The sequence below is a fragment of the Nematolebias whitei genome, chromosome 1 (genome assembly GCF_014905685.2).
Source record: "Nematolebias whitei isolate Nwh7 chromosome 1, NemWhi1, whole genome shotgun sequence".
Lineage (NCBI taxonomy): Eukaryota > Metazoa > Chordata > Actinopteri > Cyprinodontiformes > Rivulidae > Nematolebias > Nematolebias whitei.
This window is the reverse complement of record NC_056498.1, coordinates 49,525,509-49,536,978: the sequence shown is the minus strand read 5'-3', so window position 1 is coordinate 49,536,978 and position 11,470 is coordinate 49,525,509. Positions and strand designations below refer to the sequence as shown.

At 40.2% G+C, this 11,470-nt stretch overlaps 1 protein-coding gene across 1 annotated transcript in view; it reads left to right on the top strand.

Annotated features, from left to right (window-relative positions):
- The first annotated feature begins 1,060 nt into the window (after window positions 1-1,060).
- opn6a (opsin 6, group member a) overlaps window positions 1,061-11,470 on the top strand; it is a 101,538-nt gene continuing 91,128 nt past the window's right edge. The window contains exons 1-5 of the mRNA XM_037678229.1: window positions 1,061-1,303; window positions 3,169-3,374; window positions 6,010-6,109; window positions 10,460-10,564; window positions 10,642-10,865. Coding sequence (XP_037534157.1) covers window positions 1,165-1,303; window positions 3,169-3,374; window positions 6,010-6,109; window positions 10,460-10,564; window positions 10,642-10,865 — 774 coding nt within the window. The 5' untranslated portion in view covers window positions 1,061-1,164. The remainder of the gene's footprint in view (window positions 1,304-3,168; window positions 3,375-6,009; window positions 6,110-10,459; window positions 10,565-10,641; window positions 10,866-11,470) is intronic.

The following is an 11,470-nucleotide window of genomic DNA, read 5'->3' as shown; positions in this document are numbered from 1 at the left end:
ATAGCACAGTGCGCCATCGTGCTGGAAAAGGCTAGGTTTGTCTCTGTAAATGTTTGTTTGTTGATGAATGGTTTAAAATATACAAAACAAAAGCAGCTTTTGCGAAACAGAGAACCGAGACTTACATGTGAGGATCTGACAGAGAACAAAGGAACAGAGGAGATTAAATACAACTGGAATGGGTGAGTTGAGCAGAAGCAGGTGAGGTTTGTGACTGGTTAACAAAACGCAGAAGATAGACTAGATGTAGCCACGCATCAAAATGGAAATTAGTACCTCACTTGTTTTCTGAGTTTTCATGACTGACGGGCGGACGGATGGAGGGAGGGTAGTTCCAATTCCTCTTCTTCGCTCCGTGACGGGGACAATCAAACAGGAGAACTTTTTTTTTTTTAATTTTAAAAAGAAACACCAATGACCTCAAAACCGTGACAGTCACCAAACTGTTCTTGGATGGTTGGGAAAAAGTTCTTTTTTGAGGACGTTTATTTAACTTTCTTTATTCATGGTCAAGTTCTTGTGGAAAATGACAAGCAACCCCGCACATGGATGGTCTCAGGACGCCTTTACTGTTGGTGTGACATAGGAGTGACGGTAGAGCTCATCTTCCCTTCTTTCACACAATTTATTTTCAGATGGCCCAAACAACTGGAAAGGAATTTTACAAACTATCAGTCTATACCAGATGTTTTTCATGGAGAGACATGGTTTATTTGCTGCCCTTCTTGGACCAGGCCGTTCTCCAGGAGTCTTCACCTCAGTGTGCATACAGTTCGTGCTGGTGGCTAAATCAACTTTGGGAGACGGTCTTGCCATGCACTGTCGTGTGAATCCTCTTATAAGGATTATTTGTTCTTTGCCTACTTAAAGCAAAATAAAACTCCTGTACCAGTTGACCAACTGACTGGTTATTTCCCCGCTGAGTAGGATTTCCACCCAAAATCTCTTCCTTCTTAGTTGTAAGTCATAGATAGGATTACTGCTGCAGTCATCTGAACGTTCAGTGGTCAGGTCCTACTGTCTGAGTCTAAGCTGGATTTAAAATGAACCAGTCATCATCCCTGCTGGTGGGAGACTGTAGCGTCTACCAAAAGGAGAAGAGAAGAGAGCAGCACTGCTGTCGAGGACAGGAAGAATTCATGCCGAGGCGTCAAAGTTCAGGCCATGGAAATAACGCTGAAGAGTTTACCAATGAAGGTGGTGAATATTCCATGGAGGAACAACAACCTCAGCAGTCTACATGCAGACCCTCCTTTTTCTGAACAAGGAGAAACCATCATCGGAGCCTACTTGTTAGTGTTGGGTAAGTCGACCTTTTGTTCTTGTTAGTGCTCCAGAAATACTTCCTTATTTAAATAGCTCATATATCCACCCAGGATTAGCAGTTTCTCATGCATATACGATGCCGGTCTACTGCTGCCGGTCTCTTCCAACTAATAAGTCAGTCAATCGTTTTTGTGTAAAGGAGGCTTAGAAAAAGACACAGGCTTTTTGTGGCTTATTGTTGCCGTTATCCAGCCACAGAGTAAAATTATTTATGTCTAAGCTTCCTAATTTATTCCCACTACTGCTCAGGACGAAGTCAGAAGATTCCCAATATCTTTATTCTTCTGCAACTTCTTAGACTCTACACTTAATGAGACTTTCTCTAACAAGAGAGCACCATATTATAAAGATTTATTTTGCATTTCTCTACTCGAAACTGATTCTAAATTGTATGACTTTGAAATTGTTAAAAATTTGAAGCTCATTCTGATGCACTTTGCTTTAATAAACTACACTGAAACGTTTATAGCAGTATTCATTTAATTTTATGATATTTGGCAATAATTAAATTAGACTTGGTGTCTTGTTCACAAGTAGTGAAGGAACATAAGATTGAAAGAATAAATCAGGGCTTTGTCTGAAGTAATAAGGGTGTTGTGCCAGTCTCTCTTAATGAAGAAGGAGCAGAACCAAAATACAGAGCTTTTGATTTACTATTAATGGACAGATAGACAGAGAGACAGACAGTCAGACTATATAGTACAACTTTATCCATATAGCACTTTAAAAACCATCACTTACCAAAAATGCTGTGCATACCAACAACAAAAAGAAAAGAGTGAGATAAAAGTATTCTAAACACAAATAAAAACAATAAAATCAAACAGAAAAACAGTAACTAAATAAAATCATAAAAATATATCAAACAAAATACAACTAATGTCTTAATCTGGTTTATCTGCTAAGGAGAAAAAAGTGTTTTATGAGAGGATTTAAATACAGGAAATAAATAAGAGACAGATGGATGGGAGGAAGGAAGGAAGGAAAGACGGACAGCCGGACAGACGGACAGATGGTTGAAAGGTTGGGTAGATGGATGGATGGATGGATGGATAAATGGATGGATGAATGGATTGATGGATGGATGGATGGATGATGGATGGGTGGTTGGTTGGATGCATGGATGGTTGGATAGATGTTTGGATGGATGATTGGATGGATGGATGAATGGATGGATGGTTGCATGGATGGATAGTTGGATGGCTGGATGGATGGATGTTTGCATGGATGGATGGTTAAACTAATAGATGGATGATGGATGGATGGTTGGATGGATAAATGGATGATGATGAATGAATGGTTGGATGGAAGGATGCTTGGATGAATATTTGGATGGATGATAGATGATGGATGGATGGATGGATGCTTGGATGGATATTGGATGGATAGTTGGATGAATGATGGATAATATTGGATGGATGATGGGTGGATGGTTGGATGGATGGATGGTTGGATGGATGATAGATAAATGGATGATGATGAATGAATGGTTGGATGGATGGATGCTTGAATGGATATTGGATGGATGATGGATGGATGGTTGGTTGGTTGGTTGGTTGGATGGATGATGGATGGATGGATGGATGGAGGGATGGATGGATGGATGGATGGATGGATGGTTGGTTGGTTGGTTGGTTGGTTGGTTGGTTGGATGGTTGGTTGGTTGGTTGGTTGGATGGATGACATGTCTTCTTTTCCATTTCCTAGAATCTGAATTTGTTGTTTATCCAGTTTTACCTTCAGCCTGAGACCCTCCCAGTTGTCCCACCAAGTCTCCAGCTGCTCCACCATCACTCCTGGCATCTCCTCCACCACCCTGACCGCTCCGTTGATTTTTTTCAGGATGGCTGTCATGGTTTGGAAACAGCTTGGTGATATTTGTCTTGTACCGGCAGCGCGCCTCGCTTCAACCAACGGATTTCTTCACATTAAATCTCGCCATCTCTGACGCCAGCATCTCGGTGTTCGGCTACTCCCGAGGAATCCTGGAAATATTCAACATATTCCGGGACGATGGGTACTTGATCACGTGGATCTGGACTTGCCAGGTAAAACCAGAAAATGTTTAGAATGGTATGAAGACTGTGGGAGCTGATGAAAACAGGTTTTACATTTTAGTTTTGGACAAGCCCAGAAAATCAAATAGATTGAAAGAATGTGTTGGATTCTTAAAGTTAGACTGTGTGTAACTGAGTGTGTGCACAAGGGATTATGGTGGCAGCCATGTGGGCTTGAGGTTAAATCTATAATAAGATTACAATTGGTGAAACTCTAGCAGAAACCCAACAACCAGACGGAGCACAGTAAGATCTCCAGCATGGATGTACATTGTGTGTTTGAATCCTCTGCTTTTCCATATTTGTATCTAAAATAACAAAAAAACTGCAACGATGCAAAATGGCTCCGAGGAGCACATTTCTCCCCATGTTTTTGTATTCCCTTTCTGCCTCAGCTCTAAATGAAATAGCTGTCATTCTTTAGCTTGAAATTCAAACTGGGTATTTTTCTTGCTCAAGGCGAAACCGTGCTATTCACTCAGGAACTTTATAAACAAAACACGATGGTGGGTGCAGAACACATTTAGCTTTAGTATACCACTCATTTTACCTTCCTATGAAAGAAGGGCTTGTTGTGAGTTAGTTTGAGGGAAGAAACAAGCATTTGTATACAAAGAGATGAGGGAAAACAGAAAGGCAAAGGAGACAGGAGTAGATTAACACACAGAGCGTGATGTGACATGAACAGCTCAAGCTTGGCCAGAACCACGTGTTTTTCACCCAAGACCATTATCCAGAGGGTCTGAACCATAGTAGGAGCTTCCAGAACCAAACAAGCTGCATTAACTTTGACACTGTGATATTACTTCTCCCATCTAAAATAAGCTTGCATGAGCAAAACTGCACAATTTCATCAACGTGTCTGAAACTAACTTATTCATGAACCAGTACTAAAATCAACTCTTACACTGGTTCAAATCCTGGAGTCCTGCAACCTGCAGAACGTGAGTGAGGAAAAACATGACGAGTGACAGTAATAGGATTAGGATCAGGACAGATCAAGAAAGTAATCAGTGGACGACCCTGAATGAGCTGCGTCACCTGATCGTGACCCGGCAGGGTGTCACATACCTGCAACTGGACTGAAACATGGCAACATATACCTTCAGGAAGCTTTGGCTTAAAAAGATGACAAAAATGTACTTTGGTAACTTCTTTAGGAAATCACAGCTATTTTTTGTAGTCAACTTCAGTCAAAATAGCCACCACAGCTAAGCAACTCTTAAAAATAAATAAATTGAAGATAACTGTTAATTTTACACTAACGAGATCAAAGTTACTGATGGTAGTAGATCTCACAACGCGAGTGTGCATGAACCATCATTTCCAACTTTGGACCAAAACAGCTTGAACTCTGTTACTGTTCATCACAAAATGATCTTAGAAACTGGCATGAAAGGCAGCAGGCGATATGCATTTCTGCATTCTGATCAAAATGCAGGAACAAGTTTTCAACTGTAGCGCCGTTTAGACGAGTGGTACGCCAATGTCCCCCATTGCTGAGGGATTTGAATAGTGACTCTGTACTTCTTGAGATGAGAGTTTATCTGGGCTGGAATTGGAACAGGGAATAAGTAAACCTTAACGTTTTCGGAGGGAGATAAATCAAGTGAGTAAGAATTACACTGTGGAGAAGAACAGAGGTAGTTCTTAAATTTTGCTTGTTCAAGGCAGCGCAGAATGATGGATTCTGGCAAGTGGAAGGAAAATTTTTTATCCCTGATCAGACACAATGGTGGAGCCAGGGGTGGACAATGGTGGCCTTGGCCACCATAGTTTGGACCACCAAAGATTGGATTTAAGATAGATTACTGGTAATCTTCAGTCACCCCAATCATTTAAGGAAACTATACTTTTAAGCAATATAAAACTTGTTAAGCATAGTTTCCGGTTTACATATACATACAGTATACATGGTGGTGACCATCTTGGATTTTGATATGGTAACCCAATTTTCAATAGTGACTTGTCTTCCGCTTAGATGTAGCCACACACCAAAATGAAAGCTAGTACCTCACTTCCTTCCATACATCCATCCATTATCTTTTACCCGCTTCTTCCTTTTTGGGTCGTGGGGGTCACTGGTGCCCATGTCCAGCAGTCACTGTGCAAGAGACGGGGGACACCCTGGACAGGTCTCCATTGCATCACAGGGACACATAGAGACAAACAAGACAAACAACCATTCACTCTTTCACTCACACCTAGAGACAATTTAGAGTTACCAATCAGTCTAACATGCATGTTTTTGTTCTGTGGGAGGAAACCGGAGTGCCCAGGGAAAACCCATGCATGCACGGAGAGAACATGCAAACTCCACTCAGAAAGGTCCCGGGCCTGGATTTGAATCAGCGACCTTCTCACTGAAAGGCAACAGCTCTATCAATTGAGCCACCATGCCACCCTAGTATCTCACTTATTTTTCAAAGTATCTAGCTCAGAAGATGGAAGGTCATGGATTGATAGACGGAAAGTATTTTCAATTATCCTCTTTGATCCACGATAGGGGACAAAAAAGGTGGAGAAACCAATCAAATCAATGCCCAAAAATCTTTAGTACTTATGAAGATACTTTGATAATAAGAATGTTATGAATCACTGGTCCCTTTGTTCTGTCTTCTTCCAGGTAGATGGCTTCCTCACGTTGCTCTTTGGCCTCGTCAGCATCAACACGTTGACTGTGATCAGCGTCACCAGATACATCAAGGGATGCCACCCGCACAAAGGTGAGAACAAAAACACGCCGAAGCTTCACATTGTCACATGTCACATCCCACCAGGTCTCGTCTGACTGAAAATGAGCGTTTTCATCTAATGAAACTCTCTTACTGACTTCAGTGGTGGAAATAACTACCACTTGTCTCCAGCGATTTTGTTTATATTCCACCAACCTGTTATTAAGTCAATTTGAGGTGAAATTATCTTTTTCTGGCGTAAAACTGATGTCTAAGAATGTCCTAATTACGTGGAAATTAGGTTGAGCACTGCCTCTGATTTTTTTTTACAGTGTTTGTGGTTATTTTTAAGTTTTATGAACCTGTGAGTGTTGGTATTTCATGTTGGACTGTAAACTGTAAGCATTAGTGGTAAATGTGGGACACACAAACTGTATGTTTTGCCACGGAACAGTTGCTGCAAACAACCAGAGCGAGATAAAGGAATGTAAATGCTGCAAGGTGCAAGAAAGGAGCTAGGCTAGATATTTTGATAAAAGACAGTCAGTTACCAATGGCAATAAAAGCACTGCAAACTGCACTGCGTAGTATTTTAATAAAGTAATAGAACACACTTGTTAAGGTGAGGTTCTGTAGAAAAGTTAGGAGCAAAAACATCTTATCAGCTGGTCGCATCAGTTCAGACTGTCGGGCTAACTCCTAGCCCCATCAGATGCAAGACCAAAAGGTAGTCTTGGCTTCTTAAGACCACTCTGATCCCAAAACTTTCATAGCAGTTAAACTCTGTTTTATAAACCTTTATTGCCATCAGTTCAGCTTTACACAGTTATGTATATTGAGCTCTGTGCTTTTTTCTAATGCAAATAGCATCTGCGGCAGTTAGCTTTAGCAGTTTGCAGACTGGGGCACTTCTGGCAAGAATATCATATTTCTTCAGGACAATCCCCATATTCCTAAATTTTGGAGTGCAAACATTGATAAATTGCTAGCACAAATTGCTTAGAAATATTTGAGACTGGAGCTGTTTTGGGATGTCAAAAATAGACTTTTGCTGCACTTGGACCTGCTAATTTGCCAATCTGGTCAGAATGGGGATCTCCACATCATGCACATATTTGCATAGATAATTCACTGCCATCTCACAGTAACCTGGATGTTAGTACAACTGCCAGTGGTGGGAACATTTCTGCTAATCCTCTAACAACCAGGGCTTAATTTGTAAACTGATCGATGCCGGAACTCAAATACCCAGGAATGGCGGGGGTCTTGGAATCCTCCCCTAGAGAATTTTGAAAAAAGTAGATGTGATATCCTGCATTTTGTTGTATTTTAATGAGTTGTTAAACATATATGTTTACCTACATTTGTAAACACTCAGCTTCTGTCAAGCACCCCCACCCCCCCTTACTTGACATTCCGAGCCCGACTCCTCCGTCTGTCGCAGCTGCCTGTTGGCTCCTGCCCGCGTACGACTGCCTGGTTAGCTCGGCACTCACCTCCACCATACTTTTAGGGGTGGAGATTTTTTTTGAAGGGTAGACGAGGAAATGCTACTTGAAGAGGCAGATCATATGCTCGTAAGTGGCTGCTGTGTTTAAAATGAGTGTTTATGTAATTATTTTCAGTTTACATATCCAATATAAGTTTTATTTGTTCAAGGCAGTCTTATTTGTTCATAAGTGTATTATTAATACGCCTGAGTGTTACCGGATCCAAACAAACAGTTACCAGAATGCACCGTGTCAATATAAGAGAGTTCCTAGATCCTGTTCCGGCAGGATCCGGCTCAAATTAAGCACTGCTAAGAACTAATAGTGGAACTAATTTGGGCTCTGTGGCTGAGTGGTTAGAGTTGGGGGTTCAATTCCACCAGCAGACATGCCAAAGTGTCCCTGGGCAAGACAGCGAGTCCGTCATTGCCTCCGTGTGTCCCATCGGTGTATGAATGTGATCTAAGCACTGATTATTCTTTGAACAGATATTGTAGAGTGCTGTACGATTGGGTAAATGAGGGCACAGATTGTGTTTTAAAGTGCTTTGAGTATCTTGATAAGATAAAAAGGCACTATAAGTACAGTCCATTTACCTTTTGGTTATTTATTTATTTATTTTCCTTCTTGCTCTCGGTGAAGACGGATGCTTTTCCCTCCTGCTCTGCTCTTTGACCTGTGAACCTTATATGTCTTTATGCCACCAGTGTGTTGCTTTTTCTTGTGCTGAGATTTTGCAACCTGACTCTATCCCATCAAGGACACAGTGTGAGATATGATTTTTTATACCTCCCCCTTTCCTCATGTTTTTCCTTTTCCTTATCTAAATGAAAAGGGCAGCGCTTCACATGAGGCTTCAGCCTCATGCACCCTCGTCTACATTTGGACGGCTGTACTAAAATGTAAATTTGTTTAGCGGATTAGCATTTTCGTTAACTTTGGAAACCGTTAGTGGAGTTAGCTTCTGCTACATTAGGTTTCGCCAACTTAAAGTCCTCTAACAAAATCGTCAAGCTCGTTCCTGTCTATTGTGGGCGTGTCTCGAAGAGTCCATTTGGCACACTACTGGCTCTCTACATGCACACATGACGAGACGTGATTGGTCAATGCAGCTTCAACTGGAAGGAGATGAAAATGTTTGACAATGACGGTCGTCTTAGCAGAAAGCAGTTTAGTGTTAGCTTCTGCTATTTTTTTTAAACTGTTCAGTAGTTTAGCGTTAGCACAGCAATTTTTTTAGCAGAATATGGGTTACAAAGTTAACTTTTTGGTTAGCTGTGCCCACCACTGACAACGGCATGAGCCATTTCATGGATACCGCCATGTTTGTTTAGCGCAAAGCATCGAGGTCCTGTTTGGTGTGACTAGAATAAGTGTGAAAATGGGTCATGGCGATCGCTGCTCCGTGTATATTTGCAACAATGATTGCAAATTCAAGAACAAGTAAGATAATAATCTATAGAATAATGAAAACTTCTGAGAGTCGCACAAGGTCTAGTATTATATATGTCTAGTGCTAAATGTGTTGATGTGGTTTACAGCGATCTTGTTCACATGTCTAATTTTCTCAGAGATTATTTTGACCACTTAACATTACAAAATATACAGACATGGACTACCTTCAGTAGTTATTGATTGAGCCCCTACAAGTGTTGCAACGTAAACGTTACTTTATTTCAGTAAGTGAAGCTGAGAACTTGAACACATCTATACATTCGTTTACAGTTTATTTATTAACAACATCCACCACGCTGAAGGTTACAAACCACAGTTACAAATATGCTTTACCACTACTGTAACAAAAACACATAAATGAACCAATTAATGTTTATGTCGTGTATGATGTGCAACCAGGAATGACATTTTATACTCAACATTTATAGAATTATAAATAGGTCTACCTCGAGATTGTATGTAGGCTAGTCCTTTTGGCTTTGATTCAGACATATGAGCAGCATAACTCTTGACAAGTATGTCCTTTTCATATTAGAAATGGGTACATCATGAACCAACAAAAACTTTAAGCTGCTCAACAGTTCGTTTTTCAAAAGTTGATGACCTGCTCATCGTTGACTTCACCGTCGGTTGCCCCGTAACAATCCCACAAGCCACTGCATGCTGTATGTGGTGGGCGGCGCCAAACAAAGACGGCAGTATCCGTGAGACGGCTCGTGGCTTTACAACAGAGATTCAATCGTGTAACCTTAACTGAAAAAAAACGTTCCCGGTGCAAAGTTCCCTGACTTCAGTAAATACACAAACATTTAGTTGAAATGTTAAAAACAAAACTGAAAGATAAACTCAAGGAACTAAATAAAATACCAGAAAAATAAAGATTACGACACATACCCCGTAATTACCAGGTACGTGCCTAGTAAATACAAAGTACACATCTTGTAAGTATTTCAGTAAGGAACAATACATTCCTGGTCTTTATGGGATGTTTCTTGTACCTACGACAACCAGGCTGTATTATATGTTCCTACTTTAACTCAATTTCTCCTAAAGGAGGTAATCAAGAGTTATCTACAACAGGTAAGTCGTTTATTGTTCATAATCTTTCCATGTCCTCTCCCTTTAAAATATCAGAACTGTGACTTTAAGGTGTGAACAACTGCAGAAAAAAACACACTTTTTTTTTTCTTTCCCTCGAATACAAAACCTTTTCTCAACAGAGGTCTCGCTGATGATTACAAAGGCTGTTATCAGAAAAGACTTCATTGTTCAATAAATGTCAAGACAAACATTCATAGCAAGTCAAGAATTTAGCATTCTTTTCAAGCCTCTCATTTTCCGTTCGGTATTTGCCAAAATACCAACATTTGACCTTCTGAACCAGATGTCAGTCCCATAATCAGATCCATAATTTAGAGTTGATAAATTGTATTATTGCTGTTGTTTATCTTTGCAGCTAACTGCATCAGCATAAACACTGTCGCCATAGCACTAATCTTCATTTGGGCCGGAGCCGTGTTCTGGTCTGTTGCTCCACTGCTGGGATGGGGCAGCTACACAGGTGTGTCTAACAGAAAAATAAATATTGATACGAGATAATCAATGAGCTGCTATATGACCTCTTCTTGTGTTTTCAAGACCGAGGTTACGGCACCTGTGAGGTGGACTGGTCCAAAGCCAATTACTCTACGATTTACAAGTCCTACATCATCTCCATCCTCATCTTCTGCTTCTTCGTCCCCGTCATGATCATGATCTTCTCCTACGTTTCCATTATCAAAACAGTGAAGAGCACAAATGCCATGTCAGCCGATGGGCTCCTCTCAGATCGCCAAAGGAAAGTGGAAAGAGATGTCACGAGGGTAGGCCAGAAGAACTTTTTATTTCCAGGTGTTTTAGCAGATCTATAGGTTGTAAAAAGTTTTATTTATATATAAGATAGAACTTTATAGAGGCACAATAACAGCTCAAACTGATTTGTTAAAGCTAAAAGAAGCAGAACACGAGCTAAAAGCTAAAAGGAGCAAAAGCTAGAGTAATAAAGTGCAATAGCTAAACAGTAGATAGAAGCTAAAAGTATCAAAAACCTAGCAAACAGCTAAAATAATAAAAGGCTAGCTAAAACAAACATAACAAAAGGTAGATAAACGAGCAAAGGCGGTTGCTAGAATTTAAATGTATTATAGCAAATTAAAATAAAAACTGCTTGCAGCTAAAATGAATAAAATGCTAACAAAGAGATAAAAGTAATTCAAGGCTAACTAAAACGATATAACTAGCAAAAAATACTTAAAAGCTAAAGGTAGCTAAATGCTTGCTCATGGCAACAAAAAGCTAGCTAAAAGTAGCTTGCTAAAAGCTAATGTGGCAAAAAGGTAACTGAAAGCTACAAAAAGCAAATAGTTAATATCTAAAATTAGCAAAAGGCTAAAAGTAGCTAAAAAAACTTGTTAAATACTCAAAGTAG